Below are 24,327 nucleotides of genomic sequence, written 5' to 3' on the forward strand. Positions count from 1 at the left end.
CGCATGGATACATAAGCGAGCGGTAATTTGGTCGGTGAATCGCTCAGCTGAAGGGCAATTACACATAGCGTGAGCATGCATCCTTCTCACTGCAACACGTCGAGACTGGAGGTAGTAATTCATTCACAGTACTTCATTTGGTGGTAAATCCTTAACCCAGGATAACCGACCGATATGTGGCGTAAAGGCGTTTCCGTAAATATAAAATGACAGTACACTAGCGTATATTACTGAACACAACTGTAACACATAATCACCAAGGATGACTTTTTCGCAGGTTCTAGACGGTCAAACTGGAGCCTTAACTGTCGGCAAATTACACTAATAGAGTGCGGATTTTAGCTGAACCGTTACCTCTTTCGGCGCCAAGAGTTGCCTTTCGGCACACCTTCAGACCAGAGCAAAGTGTTATATATTGTCTAGATGCTGAGACTTCGCTCAATGCTTTTGTCCACTTACATCATATTTTGTGAACTGATATAATGTCATCAAAGTATTCACGACTTTGCTTTTGTTCAGGTGTGAGTTGGCCTGCAAAAGTCCTAAGCTTAATACTTTTGTTTTGAGGGCGCGAACCGTTTTTTTTTCCCTAACAGGGGTAAATGGTCAACACCTTATGTTCCTACAATGGACCTGTGTGTGTGGGGCATTGGGTATAGAATTTGTCGACTCTAAGGTTTTCTTTATCCTTAAGGATTCCTGTGAGACAACATTTGTAAGCTAAAAGAAGTGCAGGCCTGACTATCGCGCCGGCGAGCTCGCGTATCATAGCGTCATGACTACGGGTCGCATAAATGTGAAGGGCGGCCATGGCCTGCCACAGCCACCACAAGATCGGTGAATGTGTTCGCATGTTTTCTGGAGCACAACCGCTATTAAGCCGTCTAGATGCTCAGTGCGTAGGAAACTGAAGTGAGCGTATAGTGCCACACTCTAACGGCGTGGAAGGTGGGTGCCGGAGGAGCACTGGCCTCCCGGAGCCGTGGAGGAAGAAGATACCCACCTCCTGCAAAATGTCGGGGTAAAGTTTCTAAGCATTGGACTATGAATAATGAGCTCTCATAGTAATGTTTAAAATGATTTGACCCGACCGGTAGTGTCAATATTAACGCTAAGTGGCAAGATCTACTAGCATGAATTTTCGGCATAGGGGACACAGCGGCGGTCCAGCGACTCTTAAGGTCGCTAACTTTCGGATAGTGAGTGAATTAGCCGTACGTGTTTGCAAATTTGCGCTGGCGGAGAGTGGTGCTAATGTGTGTGTGGTGCCCTTTTAGTGAAGTCTATCCCCATGAGGAGATGCTAGTCGAACCTATTGCACTCGAGATGGTACTTTGTACAACAGCTCAGGATCCAAGGTTTGTTTCGAGGTGACGAACCGCAGGGCACTTTGGGGTCTAGTGTAGAGTAATTAAATAGGAGCTTATGATGTGCCAACATCCACTGACTGATGCCAAGGACGAGAAATCATGGCAATAGTAGTAGATTTCCCAGTTAGCAATGACAAATCTTCTCTGCATGGCAGCTGTTGATTAGGGTTTGGCCAAATTGGTACATTTCCTTTCATGACATTTCTGGCAGCGCTCTTCTTGCTACGGGTGTAAATTAGCTTTAGCGGAGTAAGTGAAACAGTGACAGGTGCTCCACAGAGGGGGTTTAGTTATCGTCAGGCAAAATAGACTTTCGCATACCAGTTGTTTAAGTATTAATGAGAGCAGTTTTGTGTTTTATGTCAGTGTGGCAGCCAGGGTTTCTCGTTTTTAGTTACACGTAGTACACCGTTTGCTGACGTCTCCTTTGACTTTTGATCCATGAGCCCCCATGATCCCAGTAATTGAATATACTTCTTATTTGTTACTGGTGTGCCTGTTTGCATTTATAACCCTTATACAAGAGTACTCATTTACTAGTCGTCTAAAGTTTCAACGCACAAGTCAAGATCCTAGAAAAAAAACCACTATCAGGAGGAGAAGTATTATTAAAGGGGTATAATGATATACAGTGCTTCAAGAACAGGAGTTGCCGTTTTATTGCCATTTCATTTCACAGCATCCATTTCCGGTTGTCATGTTTTTTTCTCCCTTTTCCCACGCCCTCATTGCCATTATGCATTAGGAATTAGGATTTCGGGTTCGGGGTATTATCGCTGACCGAGACAGTGCCTGATACTGGGTAACTAATCCTCTGATACGCAAAGGGATCCTCGAGTTGTTACTGACGGGGATTGCCTAATTATATAATAAGAGGATATTATTCGCGCGCAGACCCTGAGACACGATCCATTAATTTGACTACTTGAATTTATTTAGCATATAGAGACTCAGTGGAGCTTGGTTTATATCGCTCCAGTGTTGGTATGTTAATTCACATTTATATCTGCAACGGAGTCGACCGATTTAAAAGTGACTGCACAAATAACGTGATGTGTATAGGTCGCTGTGATTAAAAGCGGTATTTCTTAAGGCCAATATAAAGTTTGTTTGGAAAGCATAACCTTCATAGGCAGGTAATGAATGCTGTCAGGTCATGGACGGAGTAGGATGATACTCTATTCTATTCAAGTAAAAGAGAGAAGATATGAAATGTACCGTTAAATAGATTCCTAAAATGGATAGTAGGTATTCCTTAATCCGGGTACGGGCTTAATTGCTTGAGAGCAATGTTAAGTGCTATCTGTTTTTCTTGGTACTTCGGCAGCAGCCTCAGGCTAGTCTATACTAGTAGGAGAGACTCTACGCAGGACCGTAAGATGTGTTTATTTTACTTGGGGAGAGAAGAAATTACACCTGATATAACAGAAACAGAATTACATTTGTTACGTCTTATATATTATAATAACGATAGTGCTCTGTTCAGCTCATATGCAGAAGGGAAAGAGCCACAAACACAGGTTACCATTGAGATATGTTATTAAATCCATACGAAGAAGAGTACCTCTTCTATGATTGCTGAGTCTTGGTTGTACCTCTCCTTATGGAATGGATTGACATTATTGATTCACATATAGGGCTACAACTGGCCGTAGAATGCTAAGCAAGGTGAAGACTATCTAAGCTGTGGGTAACTACGTTGAACAAATAGTGATGATTAACCAGCCGTTAGGTGCGAGAAAGTGACCGGGATCTGTTTAAATGCCGATGAATTGTTTCACCACGTTGCCTTGGGTTTATCTTGTCCGGATTGAGTTCTGATGGCACTGGGCTGGGGAGGTCTTACTTGGCGGGATACCTGGGATCCCGCGACTGGACCTGGCTGGTTTACGGACGTGTCTGCTTAGAGGCGGACGATGGCCCGTTTGGCTGGGGTTTTATCATGGGGACTCTGCTGGGATGGTGTGTCAGACTGGACGACTTGCTTGGGAAGGTTTAACGGGTCGACCGACTGAGTACCGTTGTGGGATTGTACTGGGACGTTGTGGATGACCTGACAAGGTGTGTGTAGGAGCTGACACGTTGCGTGGGAGTTTGGGAACTGGAGGAGACTGTACACGCTGGGAAGCTGTACTGGGGAACCGCAGGACTGGACACTGCACTGGGGCAGTTATCTGGAGATCCCGGGACTGACGAACCGCTGGGAGTTACTGCGGGACATCGACATTGGACACTGCCTGTGGAGTTACTGGAACCATCGCCGTACGACAGGACTGGACTCCACCTGGACACTGGGAGGTTTGACTGTGGAGGCGGACTAGACACCTATCTGGAGTGTACAAAAAGGGACTCATATGACTGGAGTCACTCGTGCACGGGAGTTCTGGGACCTGGCAGTGTGGGACTGACCCTGTGGGAGTTACTGGGACTGACTTGACAGCCTGCTGGGAGTTACTGGGATATTTGGGACTGACAACCTGCTGGGAAGGTTACGGGACCGGGGATTGACGACCTTGCGGGAGTTATGGCCGGACTGATCACCTGCTGGGTAGTTACTGGACCGATCTGACACCTGCTGGAGTTACGTTGGGACTTGGTCAGACTGACACCTGCTGGGAGTTACTGGGACCTGACTGACACCTCCTGATCTACTGGGTATCCGGGGACTGACACTGCTGGGAGGTCTACTGCTGGGACTCAGCTGACACCTGCTGGGAAGTGTACTGGTGTACCGCTGACACGTGCTGGGAGTTACTGGACCGGACTGACACCTGCTGGGAGTTGATCTGGCGAACGGACTGGAACACCTGCTGGAGTTACTGGGACGTGACTGGACACCTGCCTGGAGTTACTGGGACGGCTAGACTGTACCTGCTGGATTACTGGGATGACTGAGCAGCCTGTGGGAGTTACTGGACCATGACTGCACCTGCGGGAGTACGTGGGACGGACTGACCCTGCTGGGGAGTTATGGGACTGAGACTGGACACCTGCTGGGGATTACTGGGACTGTGGTGGACTGACAGCTGCGTTTGGGTGATTGTATGCGGACTTGATCGATCACTCGTTGCTGGGAGTTATGGGAGTGAGCTGAGCACCTTGCTGAGTACTGGACTGGTTCGGACTTGATCATTACCCTGCGAGTAGTACTGGACCTGTGTCCTGTGAGACAACGCTGCTGGGAGTTACTGGAACCGAGTGTGTGGTGGTTTCGACTGAAACACTGCTGGGAGTACTGGACCTGGTGACTGACACGCTGCTGGGAGTTCTGGGGACCAGACTGACACCTGCTGGAGTTATGGGTTGACGGACTCTGACTCCTGCGTGGTGAGTTCTGCGGGAGTACTGGGACTGAATGACATGCTGGGAGTTACTGGGACCGACTGAACACCTGCTGTGAGTTAACTTGGGACCTGCGACTGAACTGCTGGGAGTTACTGGGACTGGACTGAAACACTGCTGGAGTTACTGGGAACCGACTGACACTTGCTGGGAGTTCTGGACTGACTACACCTCTGGAGTTACTGGGACCGGACTGACCCTGCTGGGATTACGGGCCGGATCTCGACCATGCTGGGGAGTTTACGGGCCGGACGGACACCTGCTGGGAGTTACTGGACCTGGGACGACACTCTGCGGGAGTGTACTGGGACTGACTGAACTCTGCAGGGAGTTACTGGGTATTGACTGGAACCGTGCTGGAGTTACTGGACCGGATGGACTGAACAGCAGCTGCTGGGGATGTGCTTACTTGGACCAGACAAGACCCTTGCTGAGGTGGAGTGTACTGAGGACGGACTACACCTGCGGGTGTTACTGGGACTGGGACTGACACCTCTGGGAGTTCTGGGCCACACTGGACACCTGCTGGAGTACTGGGAATGACTGACACCTGTGGGAGTTTACTCGGACCGGGGACTGACACCCTGCGGAGGTTACTTGGACGGACTGACACCTGCTGGGGAGTTAACTGACCTCTAGATGACACCTGCTGGAGTTAGCTGGACCTGAGACTGACACCTGCGGAGTACTGGACGGACTGACACCTCTCTGGGAGTATTACGGGACGTTGACTGACACTTTACTTGCTGGGAGTTATTGGCTGACTGACACCTGCTGGAGTTACATGGGCCGCTGACACCTGCTGGGATTACTGACCTGACTGACAACCTGCTGGGAGTTACTGGGAATTGACTGACACCTTGCGGAGTTACTGGGACGGACACACGCCTCGTTGCGGGTTACTGGGAACTGACACTGCTGGAGTTACTGGCCTGGGACTGACACTGCTGGTTACTGGGACGACTGACACCTGCTGAAGTTTATCTGGACGACTGACTGCCTGCTGAGTTACTGCTGGGAGTTACTGGGAGACTGACACATGCTGGAGTTACTGGGACCGACTTTGACACTGCTGGGAGTACTGGGACCACGACTGACACCTGCTGGGAGTTCTGTGGACTGACCCACCGTGCTGGGAGTTATGGACCCTGACTGAAGCATCTTGTGGATTACTGGACCTTGACTGACACCTGCTGGATTTACTGGACGGACTGACACTGCTGGGAGTTACTGGGGACCAGACTGACACCTGCTGGGAGGTTACTGGGACGATGACACCTGCTGGGAGTTACTGGGACCGACTGACACTCTGCTGGCGAGTTACTGGACCGACTGACACCTCAGGGTTACGGGATTGACGGACATGCTGGGGAGTTCTGGGACCGCTGACCCTGCTGGAGTTACTGGGACCTGATGACACCTGCTGGATTATGGGACCGACTGACACTGCGGAGTTCTGGGACGGACTGACACCTGCTGGAGTTAACTGGGACCCGGACTGACACTACTGGGAAGTTACTGGGAAGATGACACCTCTGGAGTTACTGGACCGACTGCACCGTGCTGGAGTACTGGGCGGACTGACACCTCTGGAAGTTACTGGGAATCGATTGAACCTGCTGGAGTTACTGGGACCTGACTGAACTGTGGAGTACAGGACTGACTGAACCTCGGGAGTTACTGGACCGGTGACTGAACTTGCTGGAGTTACTGGACTGCTGACAAAACTCTGGGTTATGGGACCTGACTGCACCTGCTGGGAGTTACTGGGACGACTGACACGCTCTGGGAGTACTGGACCTGACTGACAAACCTGCTGGGAAAGTTACTGAACCGACGACACGCTCTGTGGAGTTACTGGGACCAAGACGACCCTGCTGGGAGGTTACGGGAGACTGACACTGCTGGAGTACTGGGACCTGACTGACACCTTGCTGGGATACTGGATGGGACCGACTGCACACCTGCTGGATTACTGGGGACCGACGTTGACACCTGCTGGGATGTTACTGGACTTCTTTATGATTTGACTGAGCACGCTGCTGGGAGGTACTTGTGGACCGACTGACCCGGCTTGGGATTATGGGACCGTGAGCTGACACCTGCTGGAGTTACGAGACTGACTACCTTGCCGGAGTTACTGGGACCTGAGGGGCTGACTCGCTGCTTGGGATGTACTGGACGTGGTTTTGACTGACTCTTGCGGAGTTCTGGGACCTGCTGACAGGTTGGCTGGATGTTACTTGTGGGACTGTGACTGACACCTGCTGGGAGTTACGTGGACCTGTCGATGAACCTGCTGGGAGTTATGGTAAATGGACACCTGCTGGATTACTGGGACGCTACCCTGATCCTGTGGGAGTACTGGGACCTTCGGACTGCACGTGCTGGGCAGTTACTGGGACGAGCGAACAACCGTGGCTGGGGAGTTACTGGGACGTCGCTTGACACCTGCTGTGGGAGTTGACTGGGCTGACTGACACGCGGGGAATTCTGGGACCGATCTGACAACTTGCTGGGAGTGTAGCTGTTGGCTTGACGACATCTGGGATTACTGGACCTGTGGTAACTGACACCTGCTGGAAGTTACTGGACTTGGGGGACTGACCCTGCTGGAGTTAGGCCTGCTGACTGACTCCCTGGGGGTTAACGGACGTGTTGGACTGCACAGCCTGCTGGGAGTTACTGGACCGACTGACAACCATGCTGGGAGTTACTTGGGAATGACTGACACCTGCTGGAGTTTACTGGGACCGTGACTGACCTGCGTGGGAGGTTTACTGGGACCTGTCTGGACTGACACTCCTTGGGGAGTTACTGGACCGCTGACACCTGCTGGATTACTGGGACCGCGACTGACACATGCTGGGATTACTGACGACTGTACCCTGCTGGAGTTATGGACTGACATGACTCTGCGTGGAGTTGACTTGGACAGTTGACTGACACCTGCTGGGAGTTACTGGACCGGGACTGACACCTGCTGGAGTTTACTGGGACTGGACTGATCACCTGCTGGGAGTTACTGGGCTGTGATTGTTTGTTATGGATCTGACAACCTTGCTTGGGGATTTACGGACTGGGTGCAAGTGTGAATGACGACCCGGCTGGGAAGTTTACGGGATGATCGATCACCTGCTGAGGTTATCTGGAGGCTGAGCACCGTGCTGGATTACTGGGCACGGATGAACTGCTGGATTACTGGGGAACCGTTGATGACACCCTTGCATGGGAGTTATGGAGACTCGGACACTCTGGAGTTCTGGACCGGACTGCCCTGGGGATTACTGGGTTACTGACTGAAGACCTGCTGGAGTTTCGTGGACCGGGACTGACACCGTGCTGGAAAACTGGACGGACTGAACATCTGCTTGGAGTTACTGGGAGACTAGTGACACTGCAAGGAGGTTACTGTCTGGGACTTGACTGACACCTGCTGGGGTTCTGGACTGACGACATCCGTGCTGGGGTTGACTGGGTACTGTACTGTACATACTGCTGGAGTTACTGGGACCTAGGGAGTGACGACCTGCTGGAGTTACTTGTGGACTGTTGCTGTGTGTTTGACTGACAACTGCGGGAGTTACTGGACCGGATCTGACACTGCTGGGAGTTACTGGGATTGGACTGACACCTGCTGGGAGTTTACTGGGAGTGTGTTGTGGTTTGACGCACAGCCTGCTGGATTACTGGACCGACTGACACCTGCTGGGATTTCTGGACGACTGTACACCTGTGGGATTACTGGACCCTTATGCTGGACTCACCCGTGCTGGAATGTGTACTGGGACGACTGCACATGCCGTTGCTGGGATGTTACTGGGACGCGACTGACACTGGCTGGGAGTTACTGGGTACCGGACTGACACTGCCTGGAGTAACTGGACCTGATCTGACACCTGTCTGGAGTTACTGGGGACGCTGCCCTGCTGGAGTGTACTGGACCGACTGGACTCCTGTGCCTTGGGAAGTTTACTGGGAAAATGTAACTGTACACCGTGCTTGGAGTTACGCGGGTACTCGCATCTGACCCTGTGGTGAGGTATGGACTGTGACTGGACACCTCTGGGTTACTTGGGACTGGACTGACACTCTTGTGGAGTTAGTGGGACCGACGACACCTGCTGGGAAGTAACTGGGACCGAGTCGATCACTGTGTGGCTGGAGTTATGGGACAGGGGGGTGTTTAGTTGTCGGAGACTTGCACTGCTGGGAGTACTTGGACCGACTGACACTTGCTGGTGAGTAAACTGGACCGGACATGTACACTGCTGGATTACTGGGGGGACCGACTGACACCTGCTGGGATTACTTGTGGGACCTTCGACTGACACCTTGCCTGGGAGTACTGGGACTTTTAGACGTACACTGCTGAGTTCTGGGCCGACGTGACACTGCTGGGATTACTGGGACCGCTGAGCCTGACACCTGCTTAGGAGTAACTGGACTGACTGACACCGTGCTGTGGATTACTGACGTTTAGATGACACTCAGGCTGGGATACGGGACCGCGCGTGATCTGACACCGGTGCTGGATTTCGGGTACCGTGACGCACCTGCGGGAGTTACTGGGACCGACGGACCCTGCTGGGTAGTTACTGGGACTGAGTGACTGACACCGGGTTCTGCATTTCAAGTCATGATCAGTATTGTACTATTTCTTTGTTAACCCCATAAACTTATGGCACTGGCGAAGATACGACGTCCATAAGGCGGAGTTATAATTAAACTGAAAAGCTCAGACAATGAACAAGAAGTCCAAAGAATAAGAAGTTCCGAAACTTTTCATAGCTGTGATTGTTTTTGTCAGTATACAGAATGATATAATATTGTATATAATAGTAATTGTTATGCAGTGAATATGTATGACCTTACTGAACACATTCAGAGTATTTAAATTCACTGAGTTCCATGAAGTTTTATACAGCAGGACTGTGATATAATCTTCTAATTCCTTTGTTTACAATAGCACACACGGGCGACTTTACTGATTTTTATTATCATTTCTTTAATTTTTCTTTTTCTATTCTTCTTTTTATATATTATTTATTTTTTTCTTTTATTCTTATTTATCTCTTATATAATCTGTATTTAATTATTTATCATCTTATCAGTATTTTCTTCTATTGTATTCTGGTTTTGTGTTTTATTGGCTTGTTTTTCAGCAGGATTTTGATCGGGTTTTCTTATAATATTATTTCTGTTCTTTGTTGTTCTATATCTTTTTTCTATTTCTTCTATTATTTTTTTCTCTCTATTTTATCATTATTTATATTTTTTTTATTTTTTTGTACTGGCATTGAAGTTAAAATACATTTGTTTTTAATTGTTTTTTCTGTTCTATATGTTTCTATCTTCTTTTTTTTTTTTTTTTTTTTTTATTTTTGTTGCATTATATTTGTACATAATTTTTTAGGATTTCTGTTATTTTTTTTTTTTTATTTGTTTATTTTTCTGTTTTTTTTTGTTTTTTCTAATTATTTTCCAATTATTAGTTGTTTTTGTTGCTATCCTTATTATATATTATACACTTTTTTTTTTGTATTTATTTATATTGTGATATATATATTTCGCCTTCTTTGTAATTGATATATATGAGTAGACTTCCCTCTTGTACTATTATATATTAGAATAAAGTACTCCCTCTTGTAAAATTATTGAAGGAATAAAGTACTCCCTTTGCATTATATATAGACTAAGTCCCTCTGTACATTATATATAGTCGTGAGAATAATATATGGCGCCTTAGTAAATTAGTATATGTGAATAAAGCTCCCTCTTGTTCATTATATATGTGATAAGATCCGTCTTATATATAGGTGACTAAAAGTAACTCCTCTTGTAAATTTATATATAAGGAAGAAAGTATCCCGTCTTGTAACATTAATATAGTGAATACAAAGTACTTACGCCCTTGTACATTATATAGTGAATAAAGTAACTATCCCTCTTGTACAGTTAAGTACTACGGAATAAAGTACTCCCTCTTGTAAGCATTACTATAGTAATAAAGTAATCTCCCTCTGTACATATATAGATGTGAATAAAGTACTTCCCTCTTTGTACATTATATAGGTGAATAAAGTCACTCCCTTGTACATTATATAATAGTGAATCAAAGTACTCCCTTCTTGTACATTAATATATAATGTGAATATAATACTGCCCTCTTGTACATTATATATGTGAATATAAGTACTCCCTCTTGTACATTATATATAGTGAATAAAGGTTACTCCCTCTTGTACATTAATATAGTGAAATAAAGTACTTCCCTCTTGTGACATATAATAGTGAATAAGTACTCCCTCTTGTACATATATATAAGTGAATAAGTACTCCTCTTGTACATTATATATAGTGAATAAAGTACTCCCTCTTGTACATTATCATAGGTGAATAAAGTACTCCTCTGTACATATATATAGGTGAGAAAAGTAAGCTCCCTCCATTGTAACATTATAGTGAATAAAGTACTGGTCCCTCTTGTAATTAAATATAGTGAATAAATACCTCCCTCTTGTACATTATATTATATGAATACAGTTACCCTCTTGTAAAAATTAATATAAGTGTAATAAAATGTACTCCTTCTCGTACATTATATAGTGGAATATCAAGTACTCCCTCTGTACATTATAATAGTGAATAAATACTCCCTCTTACATTATATAGTAAAAAGTACTCCTCTTGTACATTATAGGAATAAAGTTAACTCCCTCTTGTAATCTATAATATGGAATAAAGTACTCCTCTTGTACATTATATAAGGTGAATAATAGTAGTCCCTCTTGACATTATTATGTGAATAAAGTGACTCCCTCTTGTACATTATATAATAGTGAATAAGATATTCCCTCTTGTAAATTATAATAGGGAAAAAGTACTCCCTTCTGTACATTATATATAGTGAATAAAGTACTCCCTCTGTACATTTATAATTAGGAATAAGTACTGCTCTTGACAATTATATATATGTGAATAAAGTACTCCCTCTTGGACAATTATATATAGTGAATAAAGTACTCCCTCTTGTACAATTATAGTGGAATAAAAGTAACTACCCCCTTGAAATTATATAGTGAATGAAAGTTCCCTCTTTTACATTATATATAGTGATAAAGTACTCCCCTCTTGTAAATTAATTATACGTGAATAAGTACTCCCTCTTGTACATTTATATAATAGTGAATAAAGTACTTCCCTGTACACTTATATATAGTGAATAAAGTACCCCTCTTGTACATTATATATTAGTGAAAAAAGTACTCCCTCTTGTTACCCCTATTATATATAGTGAATTAAAGTACTCCCTCTTGTACATTATATAGTAGTGACTTAAATAACGTAATTATAGTGAATAAAAGTACTCCCCTTGTACATATATAGTGTGAATTAAAGTATCCCTCTGTTACCCATTAATAGAGTGAATAAAGTACTCCCTTGTACATATAATAGTGACATAAAGACTGCGCCATCTGTACATTATATATAGTGAATAAAGTACTCCCTCTTTACATTTATATAGTGAAATAAAAGTACTCCCTCTTGTACATTATATAGATGAAATAAAGTACTACTCCCTCTGTACATTATATAGTGAATAACCAGTACTCCCTCTTTGTACATCTAGTGAATAAAGTACTCCCTCTTGTACATTATATATAGTGAATAAAGACTCCCTCTTGTAAATAATAGAGTGAAAAAGTAACTCCCTCTTGTACATGATATATATGAATAAAATACTCCCTCTTGTACATTATACTATAGTGAATAAAGTACTCCCCTCTTGTACATTATATATGAAAAAAGTACACCCTCTTGTAACATATATATAGGTGAATAAAGTGACTCCCTCTTGTAAATTATATAGTGAATAAAGTGAAAAAAGTACCCTCTTGAAATTAATAGTGAATAAATAACTCCCTCTGTACATTATATATAGTGGAATAAGACTCCTCTGTACTATTATATAGTGAATAAAGTACTCCCCTCTTGTTACATTATATATAGTGAATAAAACTTCCCTCTTGTAAAATTATATTAGTGAATAAAAGTACTCCCTTGTTCATTATATAATAGTAGATAAAGTACTCCCTCTTGTACATTATATATAGTGACTAAAGTACTCTCCTCTGGTAACATTATAATAGAGTGAATAAAGTACTCCCTCTTGTAATTATATATGAATAAAGTACTCCTCTTTGCTTCATTTATTATATGAATAAAGTTACTCCCTCTTGTACATTATTATATAGTGACTAAAGTACTTCCTTTTACATTATATATAGTGAATAAATACTCCCTCTTGTAAATTATATAGTGAATAAAGTACTCCCTCTTGTACATTATATATAGTGAATAAAGTACTCCCTCGTTGTACATTATATAGTAGTGACTAACAGTACTTCCTCTTGTACATTATATATATGTGAATAAAAGTACTCCCTCTTGTACCATTATATATAGTGAATAAAGTACTCCCTCTTGTAAATTATATAGTGAATAAAGTACTCCCTCTTGTACGATTATATATAGTGAATAAGTACTCCTCTTGTAAATTATATAGTGAATAAAGTACTCCCTCTCGTACAGTTATATAGTGAATAAAGTACTCCTCCTTGTACAATTAATATATAGTGAATAAAGTACTCCCTCTTGTAAATTATATAGTGAATAAAGTACTCCCTCTTGTAAATTATATAGTGAATAAAGTACTCCCTCTTGTAAATTATATAGTGAATAAAGTACTCCCTCTTGTACATTTATATATAGTGAATAAAGTACTCCCTCTGTTACATTATATTATAGGTGAATAAAGTACTCCCTCTGTACATTATATATAGTGAATAAAGTACTCCCTCTTGTAAATTATATAGTGAATAAAGTACTCCCTCTTGTTCATTATATAGTGAATAAAGTACTCCCTCTCGTACATTATATATAGTGAATAAAGTACTCCCTCTTGTAAATTATATAGTGAATAAAGTACTCCCTCTTGTACATTATATATAGTGAATAAAGTACTCCCTCTTGTACATTATATAGTGAATAAAGTACTCCCTCTTGTAAATTATATAGCGAATAAAGTACTCCCTCTCGTACATTATATAGTGAATAAAGTACTCCATCTCGTACATTATATATAGTGAATAAAGTACTCCCTCTTGTACATTATATATAGTGAATAAAGTACTCCCTCTTGTAAATTATATAGTGAATAAAGTACTCTCTCGTGTACATTATATATAGTGAATAAAGTACTCCCTCTTGTACATTATATATAGTGAATAAAGTACTCCCTCTTGTAAATTATATAGTGAATAAAGTACTCTCTCTTGTACATTATATATAGTGAATAAAGTACTCCCTCTCGTACATTATATAGTGAATAAAGTACTCCCTCTCGTACATTATATAGTGAATAAAGTACTCCCTCTTGTACATTATATATAGTGAATAAAGTACTCCCTCTTGTACATTATATATAGTGAATAAAGTACTCCCTCTTGTACATTATATAGTGAATAAAGTACTCCCTCTTGTACATTATATAGTGAATAAAGTACTCCCTCTTGTACATTATATATAGTGAATAAAGTACTCCCTCTTGTAAATTATATAGTGAATAAAGTACTCTCTCTTGTACATTATATATAGTGAATAAAGTACTCCCTCTCGTACATTATATAGTGAATAAAGTACTCCCTCTTGTACATTATATATAGTGAATAAAGTACTCCCTCTTGTAAATTATATAGTGAATAAAGTACTCTCTCTTGTACATTATATATAGTGAATAAAGTACTCCCTCTTGTACATTATATAGTGAATAAAGTACCCCCTCTTGTAAAATATAAGGATATTATAAGTCACCAAGGAGTTTCATGATCATATAAATACAGGACATAGAACTCCGAGGTGACTTCTAATATCCTCATATTTTGCAACTGGGGGTACTTTATTTATTATAATACACAAGTTTTAGTGAGTCATGTTGGAAATGACATCAATACTTACCGTTTATAATTGATGACATCACTAGTCACTGTTTGTAACTGATGACCTCACAACTTACTGTTGATAAGGATATAATTTACTAGATATTCCTGGCTTTTGTGTATTATAAGGATATATGTGGCAGGATATTCTCGGCCTTTGTGAGGGTAAGTGCCATGTGGAGAGATACAAAGGGGGAAGTAGCCCACAGAGCTTACATTCTCATCTGGTTCTTTTTGTGGCTTTGCAGAAAGAACAAGTGTCAGTCGTGTGCCATGTGATACCATGGGGTTAGAGAATGTGCCCAGCGAGTACAGCCCTCAGCATGAACACTGATATAATGAGAACGACCAATCAGGATACAGGTAAGACTGGTAACTGGTGAGTTTTGGACAGTCATGTAACAAATAATGTCAGGCTGGTGGGTAACACAATGGGGGGAGAGGGGCTGGTGGGTAACACAATAGGGGAGACAGGGGCTGGTGGGTAACACAATGGGGGGAGACAGGAGTGGGAGGGCACAGCATACAGAATATTAATCTTATAAAATATAATATATGTGACTTTTCGGGATTTAACTTTGTTTTCGTAGGTGACAATGTGACTGTTGGTGGCAGTGACCCTGCTTTTTCCATTGACTCTTATATAGTGGAGAGCACTAACTGCTATGGGCTCATGGGGGCAGGACTAGGGGGTGTAGGGGAGGGGCTTCAGGTGATGCAGGTAATTAAATTGCTTTCCTTAACACTGTGTATGAAGATTGTGTATAATCCACTGCAGCCATGAGAAGTGACCACTCCCACCTCTCTCTCTGTGCAGCCAATCAGTGCGCTGGGAATGCCGCGGGCTTCCATATCAATACCTTGTGCCTCTCGTTTCCATTTTACTAATGACCTGTGACCTCATACTGTGGGCCCCTGGCTTTGCTCAGTGATTAGGAGGGGCCCCAGTTCCAGGGATGGTGCATGAAATGATCGTATGGCTGTTTATTGTATATTCATTGTCACTCATTTTAGATTTTATGTATATTTTATAACATGGATTTTATTGGTGAAACTCTCCCAATGTCCCCTTTAAAATGAAACAGCCATAAAACCATGTCATGCAACCATCCCTTAATCTGGGGTTCCCTATGTAGGGGTGCACATGGGGCCCCCAAATCACACTGCAATTTTTCCAATTAACATTCAGATGTAAAAACAACATTTTATCGATAATAATATTAGCAGGGCACAATCATGGGAAACGGATCTGATTGGCCACATGGCAAGTGTGTGATTTGGGAGGAGTCTTCTCTGATCCAATGGAGTGGTGGGGACTGAAATGTGGTCACATGACAGGCCTGTGATTTTTAGGGTGAGAGGAGCCGACGGGGTGATTTGGCAGTGAATGGGTGGGACATACCCTGCAGCATGCTGAAATCTGATTGGTCAGAGAGAATAGCAGACTGTTGTGGGGGGACAGAAGTAGAAGCCGCTGTTCAGCCTCGTCTCTGACAAATTGAATTGAATATTGATTTATTGGTGTTTTCTCCTCCATTTTATTCTGTTTTCATCAGTCACTGATTCCTTTGTTTCCAGCCGTGCAGGGAATTGTGGGATATCTAACGCTCTTTTTTTTCTCCTTCTTCCTCTGCAGATGATGATGGGGGTTTGGGCTGTTTTAGGGCGAGTGCCACCCCCATATCCACTTCAGAGACTGAACGGGAAATTTCTCAAACAGCAATCATGGAGGAGCTGATGTTTGGGCAGCCGGACCCAGGTGAGAACCACACTGCTGTCGTTTCTATTCTGTGTGCCCATATGGGGCCTTGAGGTGCCCAATCCCAGGCCTTCCCCTGAGCTTCCATAGAATAAGCCCCACCCTTTAACCCTATTTGTAATAACTAATAATACTGAACTCATGTCTAACATTTGTGTGGGTGAGGGGCATTTAGGGAATAGTGATCATAACATGGTCTCCTTTGAGATTCTGTTGCAGAAGCAATTCTATAAGGGACCAACTAAAACACTACATTTCAGACGTACAAACTGTGACAGTATAAGGGCATCTCTGCAACATATTAAGTGGGAAATGCTTTTCACAGGGTTAAACACAGAACAAAAATGGGAAGTCTTTAAAATAAATCTACTTGTCAGTATATTCCACTTGTAAGCAAGGAACGTCGTTGCAAAGCAAAACCTTTTTGGTTCAATAGAAGCGTTGGTGTTGAGGTGGGTAAGAAAAGACCTGCTTTTAAGGCTTTCAAGTTAGCTGGTACAGCCGAAACATTTATAAGGTACAAGGAGGCCAATAAATCATGCAAAGAAGCTATAAGGCAAACTAAAATTGCTATAGAAAAAGATATTGCAGCAAGAACATGTTAAGATTAACAAAGGTCCAGGGCCAGATGGTATTCATCCCAGGGTAATTAGCGAGTTTAGCTCTGTGATTGCCAAACCTCTTTACTTAATTTTTCAGGATTCATTGAGATCTGGCATAGTGCCGAGAGACTGGCGAATTGCTAATGTGGTGCCTCTATTCAAAAAAGGATCCCGTTCTCAGCCTCAAACCTATAGGCCAGTTAGTCTGACGTCAGTGGTAGGAAAGCTTTTCGAAGGGTTAATAAAGGATAAGATACTGGACTTCATAGCAAATCATAATACTATGAGTTTGTGCCAGCATGGTTTTATGTGTAATAGATCTTGCCAGACTAACTTAATTTCTTTTTATGAGAAGGTGAGCAGGGACCTTGATTCTGGGATGGCAGTGGATGTGATTTACTTAGACTTTGCTAAAGCATTTGATACAGTGCCACACAGAAGGTTACTGGTTAAATGAAGGAATGTTGGCCTGGAACATAGTATTTGTACCTGGATAGAGAACTGGCTAAAAGATAGACTACAAAGAGTGGTGGTAAATGGAACATTTTCTAATTGGACCAGTGTTGTTAGTGGAGTACCGCAGGGCTCTGTACTAGGTCCCTTGCTTTTCAACTTGTTTATTAATGACCTGGAGGTGGCCATTGAAAGTACTGGTTCTATTTGTGCAGATGAGACTAAATTGTGCAGAACTATAGGTTCCATGCAGGATGCTGCCACTTTGCACAGTGATTTGTCTAAACTGGAAAACTGGGCAGCAAACTGGAAAATGAGGTTCAATGTTGATAAATGCAGGTTATGCACTTTGGCAAAAATAATATAAATGCAAGTTCTACACTAAATGGCAATGTGTTGGGAGTTTCCTTAAATGAGAAGGATCTAGGGGTCTTTGTAGATAACAAGTTGTCTAATTCTGGGCAGTGTCATTCTGTGGCTACTAAAGCAAATAAAGTTCTTGTATAAAAAAGGGCAAGGGATGAAAACATAATTGTGTCTCTTTATAGGTCCCTGGTGAGGCCTCATCTGGAGTATGGGGGCAGTTTTGGACTCCAGTCCTTAAGAGGGATATAAATGAGCTGGAGAGAGTGCAGAGACTAAGTGCAACTAAACTGGTTAGAGGGAAGGAAGAGTTAAATTATGAGGGGAGACTGACAAGGTTGGGGTTGTTTTCTCTGGGGGAAAAAAGGCGCTTGTGAGGGGACATGATTAGACTTTACAAGTACATTAGAGGACATTATAGACAAATAGCAGGGGACCTTTTTACCCATAAAGAGAATCACGTACCAGAGGCCTCCCCTTCAGACTAGAGGAAAAGAAGTTTCATTTAAAGGAACAGAGTAGGGGGTTCATCACAGTGAGGACAGTGAGGTTGGGGAATGCACTGCCGGGTGATGATTCAGTTAATGACTATAAGAGGGACTTGGATGATTTCTTGGACAGACATAATACAAAGGCTATTGTGATACTAAACTCTATAGTTAGTATAGATATGGGGATATATCATTTATGTGACAGTAGGGAGGGGTGTGTGTATGGGGCTGGGTTTTACTTTGGAGGGGTTGGACTTGATGGACTTTGGCTTTTTTCAACCCAATTTAATTATGTAACTATTTCTGCCAGCTGGTTTGGCACTTTTATTTTGTGGCACTTTAGAGGAATGTCCTAGGGAGCAGTTTGCTTTGCACATTCCCAAAGCTCCAGGAATCCCCATACTTCACATGAGTCCCCCTTAATATGAACCCCAGGGGTGCACTGAGCAGTGTGGTGCCCATTGTTGAAGTACACGACATATAGACACCCCAGAATAGACTCATGGCACAGCTTTCCACTCATTCCTGTTTGTGGGTCACACTGCCAGAGGCTACAGGGACCCCAGAAAACTATAGATTTTTGGAAGTCTTTCTACTCTGAACTACAAACTGCAAAGCTAAAATGAGCAGATTTTACATGATTTACGTCCCCAGATTTTACATTTCCCCAGATCTGACGCCATTCTTTGTGGTCCCATACAGGCAAACAGGATCTTTTTTCCCCCAAAATTGTCCCCGTTTTTAGCAGTCCCCTGGGAAATGTAAAATCTGAGGTCTACTGTTGTATGTGGCTGTAGGAACCCCAAATTCAATTAGTGCATAGGAATTTCCTCAGCTGTATGTATTACGTATCACAAGACCCCCCCCCCCAACTCTATAAAGACCCCTGAAATTCATATATTTTTGGAAAAGTGCACATTCTGACCAATACAAGGTGGCTAAATATGTCTTTCTACCCCAAACTGCCAAATAGAAAAGCGATGTTTAACAAACACACAAAGAACACAACTGTAGGGCTAAAATACAATGAAATCCCCAAAATGAAATAGAGTGAAATCAATGAACCCTAAAATTACTGTACAACAGCGTGGTTAGTGGCCAGAAAACTTTTTATAGCAGGGGGCCACTACCACCACATTGAGTGCAGTGCAGGGGGGACTCAATGAGTGGAATGTGGTTGCAACATCTCTGCTGTTCTCCCCCTGCCTGACTGGACCCACCAAAAAGTCATTACTGAGACACATCTCCTAATTGCTCCTCTGGCCTCGGGACTTCTGCATTGGCTGCCCCTGTGCCCCCTATATACACTGGCAGCCTGCAATTCTGCCTTCTTCTCTGACTGTCAGCCCAAATCGCCCATTTGCTAAAGGAAAGAGTGGCAGCAGAACCGGGGGGACAGAAGGACGAGGGGCAGTGGGACAACACTGGACGTCAAACATTCCGGGGGTATATTGTCCCAACTAGTGATGTGTAGGTTGACAAATTGTTGACTCTAACCCAACCCTTCACTATCCACACCTGACCCGACCCGTGGGTGAGTCTACATAAATACCTGCGCCTCCCATCTCTGACATCACGGAGGGGGTGGGGCATGTCTATAAATAGACGCTGCAGGATGTGGGCGTGGGGTATAGATTAGTCACAGGCAGCAAGGGCAACAGAGAGCACCCTCCTGCACATCTCTAGTCCCAACAACATTTCCCACCTGCAGAAGTCTGGCTAGAAAACCTCTGTTTCACTGAGACATTTCCAGAATGTTCCTTAACTACTTATCGTACAAGCTTTATATATATATATATATATACACTTGTGTTCACAATAATAGCAGTGTGTATAGAGAAGTGACTAAGTTTTATTTCCATCCAGGCAAATGCATTGGCAACACTGTGCATTCTATTACAAATCAAACCAGGAAGTGGCTGAAATGTGTCTTATGAAGAAAAGGGAATATTAGTCCCTCGTTGTTCTTTCCCAACTCATTGACTGTGTCAACTTAAAGATGTCTCAAGCTGTTGCTTTAAATGAGGGAACTGATATTGAGTTGTATAACAGTGTGTGTGTGTTGTACGAACTCCACCAACTTCCAACAACCTGTTCCACAATTTTTCTGCATTTCTTTTGCCTCACACCCCATGTCTACTGCACTACTTTCTATGTTTCCCCTCTCCAATCAACTTTTGAATCAGTCGGCTGTTCTTCTGCACAATGTGTGGAAGGAGCCAATTGAGTGAGCGTTTCAGAGAGAAATACACTATAACCAGAAGCACAACATTTGCTCGTTCCTTTCTTAAATAAGGGCCCCAATTGACTCCTGTTGTTTCCCAGAATGAATGAGCTCACTAATTGGATTCCCAACTGATATTATGTGGAACGCTGCTATTATTTGGAACAAGCCTCAGTGAGTATGTGAGTGGTTCTGTTGGGTTTCTATGACTCTACTACACCTGCTAGTAAATTATTTGCTGTATAGAAATTGAATTTCAACCAAAACCAGTGATTGATCCGGTTAGTGATGTCACACTGCTATTATTACTATTGTATTTCTTCTGCCCCCTTGTCCTTGACTGTTCTTTAATGCAGTGTTTGTTCCTTTTTCCCCAGAGTGTGGGCCCCGTGACATGACAGGTGACCATGAAGCAGAAGACAGGACACACATGAGTGATGAGGTGCAACTCCAAGCTCCACGGCGACGGAACCGCAGGGTGAGGTGTGACCCAGTGAAAGTGCCGACGGTTGTTTCTGTGGAGATGCCGAGCATCAGGAGCGCAGTGCAGCATCTTCTAAACAAGCAAGAGAGAACGTTGTTGAATTTCGGGCTCCTGGCAGGGACGGTGAATGAGGACAATGCTGACTCAACCACAAAGTCAAACTCGTATATTTGTGTTGAGTGTGGGCAGTGCTTCTCGTATGAAGTGGCCTACGTAGAGCACCGGAAGAATCACAAACCCTTCATTGTGGAAGCTGGCACCCTGGGCACGGCGGGTAGTGCCACCAAGATGAGCAGTTTGGATCAGAAGAGAGCAGGGCGGGAGTTCATGTGTTCGGAGTGTGGCAAAACCTTTATTGGGAAGTCGAATCTTATTGTTCACCAGAGGACACACACTGGGGAGAAGCCATACGGGTGCATCTTCTGTGGCAAACACTTTGGGAGAAGCTCGGTCCTTAGGAAGCACGAGAGGATTCACACGGGGGAGAAGCCATACACGTGTCTGTACTGCGGCAAAGGCTTCAGTCAGAACTCTGGGCTGAAGAACCATGAGAGAATTCACACGGGGGAGAAACCCTACGCCTGTGCCCAATGTGGGAGGCGGTTCAGCCAAAGTGCCGACCTCATGGTTCACTACAGAACCCACACGGGAGAGAAGCCCTTCATATGTGTAGAGTGCGGCAACAGCTTCATCCGCAGCTCCGATTTGGTCATTCACCAAAGGACTCACTCCGGCATTAAACCCTTCAATTGCACCGAGTGTGGCAAGAGCTTCAGCCAGAGGTCCCAGATCATTCGCCATCGGAGAACCCACACGGGGGAGCGGCCATTTACCTGCGACGTCTGCATGAAGAGCTTCATCCTCAGCTCAGAACTCAAGAAGCATCATCGGGTCCATACAGGGGAGAAGCCCTATAAGTGCAAGGAGTGCGGCAAGTCTTTCCGCCACTGCTCAAACATGAGCCGCCACCAGAAGATGCACGTGGACATTCTGGCAACGTGAAGGAATATGGAGACTTGAGCCCAAGACTCTGTAATGTTGGCCCCTGGACTGCTGCACATTTCCCCTTAATGCCAGTTTGTGTCATGGAAGGGGCAATAGGGGATCTCATGGCAGTCATTAATCTGCAATATACCCTCTAGAACCTAGAGTCCAGAGTGGAACCACAGTTTGGCTCCTCTGGCTGCACTGCTTCAGGCATATTCATTTCTACCCGCATTTAGTAGCACTTACATTTACTGGATGAGCTTCTCCCCTGGTCTCTCCTACCCTCCAACCATACAGACTATTGCCCCTGCTGGGAGAGCACACGCCTCTGCTCATCCATTCTCCTCCCATGAACCTATAGAATTATGCTCCTCCTCCTCAGCTCTGTCTATATATCCACAGCAAGGCACCTATATCAGCACCCACTGCCCTGCAATCTGAAATATATTCATCTTTCAACTGAATAAAGTCATAATTTCTTATCTTCTAGGTAATCCCATGGTCACCCCCCACAATGCCCTTCTCTTCCCACACACGGTGCCCTTCCTCCCACAATGCCCTTCTCTTCCCACACATGGTGCCCTTCCTCCCACAATGCCCTTCTCTTCCCACACATGGTGCCCTTCCTCCCACAATGCCCTTCTCTTCCCACACACGGTGCCCTTCCTCCCACAATGCCCTTCTGTTCCCACACGGTGCCCTTCCTCCCACAATGCCCTTCTGTTCCCACACACAGTGCACGCTGTGCCCTTGTACCTTGCGATCTCCATGAGGCCCAGCCCCACAGTTTTGAAGCTTTTCCTAATTTGCACTGCTGGTTGTGACTGTGAGGATTGCTTTGGTAGAGTGACAGGTCAGTAGTTGTGCAGTTTGTCGCTCTCAGTTGGGTTTTGTGTTACTTCACAGGGAGGTCCACTCCAGTTAATGAATATATTCACTGATCTGGTTCTGCTCACAAGAACGAAACCCCTCAGTGCTGGACAGGGAGACCCAAGGCCCAATATATGGAACCCACCGGCCCCTCTCTCAGCTGAGAACCTGCTCCTCCCCCCAGTTGTGTTGTTGTGTCAGCCCTGCAGTTTGTCATGTGATGTTATTAAACTGTCAGTATGAGTGAAACATCTCTGGGCAGGGGCTTTGTCTCTCAGTGGCCCCGCCTGTCCCAAGGTCAATGCTGTGATGAACACCTGCACATTAGGAGGCGTGGCCTGTTACACCTGCACATTAGGAGGCGTGGCCTGTTACACCTGCACCTGACCCCCCCCCACCTCTGAATCCTCTACGTGATGATGTGACATCACCAAGAAATGGCACCCGGGGGCAGTGTGGGGGTCGCTGGGCAGAACGGGGCCTCATCCAGACAAGCGGTGGGACTGGCGCAAGGGGAAATCTTTGGTCACAATAACTAAATGGTTGGGGGGGGGGGCGGGAGTGTGGCTCCCCGTTTCATACAGAACATTGAGCAGAGGGAACATGAAATGTCAGTAAATTCAGCCCAATGCCAGTGTGACCCAGTCAGCCAAGAAGCTGAAAAGTGGATGTGGCTCCTACAACAATCCAGTGGGCCTAAACTTGCCCCAAATGCCCCATGAGTTACTACATAAGAAGTAAATGTAAGGTTTGGCCCCACAGCCCCCGGACTTACACATCATTGTTACACACACACGGTACTGACCCAAAGACATTCCCAATTAGAAGAAACCTCAGTGCGGGCACAATCCATACAGCAAGTACTGTGAGATGGATACTAAATGCCCAGTGATACTATTCACTTACACAGTGTGCGGCGCTGCTATTCACTTTCACTTAATGTGTGTGACAGGACAAGTGTTTTTTGAATGTTTATTGGTGTAAATGTAACAATGATACAAAGGACACAATTCCCAGTTGTATAAATGACATGAGAGACACTGGAAGAAAATGCGGAATTTTTTGGGAAACCAAGAATGAAAGGATAACATTTCCCTATGGAATATTAAAGGGGTCTCATCTGGAAACAAAAAACACGCACTCTGTATCTGCAGCCAGTCCTGTTGGGATTTGGGTCGGCAGTTTGTATTCACTTTTTGTTTTGCCTTGGAAGTAGAATGTGCCCTGGGCTCAGCCAGCCAATGAGCTGCCACATGTGCTACTCCATACTTTACTCCATGCGCTACACCCTACACTACTCCATGCTCTACTCTATGCCCTACTCCATAGTCTACTACAGGGATCCCCAACCGTTTGAACCTGTGAGCAACATTCAGAAGTA

At 44.3% G+C, this 24,327-nt stretch overlaps 1 protein-coding gene across 1 annotated transcript in view; it reads left to right on the forward strand.

Moving 5' to 3' along the window:
- The window catches only part of XB22169530.L (oocyte zinc finger protein XlCOF6.1-like L homeolog), a 29,986-nt gene extending 6,791 nt beyond the window's left edge, over positions 1-23,195 (forward strand). The window contains exons 2-4 of the mRNA XM_018242118.2: positions 14,962-15,076; positions 16,350-16,472; positions 20,983-23,195. Coding sequence (XP_018097607.1) covers positions 15,010-15,076; positions 16,350-16,472; positions 20,983-22,091 — 1,299 coding nt within the window. The 5' untranslated portion in view covers positions 14,962-15,009 and the 3' untranslated portion in view covers positions 22,092-23,195. The remainder of the gene's footprint in view (positions 1-14,961; positions 15,077-16,349; positions 16,473-20,982) is intronic.
- The last annotated feature ends 1,132 nt before the right edge of the window (positions 23,196-24,327 follow it).

Source organism: Xenopus laevis, chromosome 5L (assembly GCF_017654675.1).
Source record: "Xenopus laevis strain J_2021 chromosome 5L, Xenopus_laevis_v10.1, whole genome shotgun sequence".
Classification (NCBI taxonomy): domain Eukaryota; kingdom Metazoa; phylum Chordata; class Amphibia; order Anura; family Pipidae; genus Xenopus; species Xenopus laevis.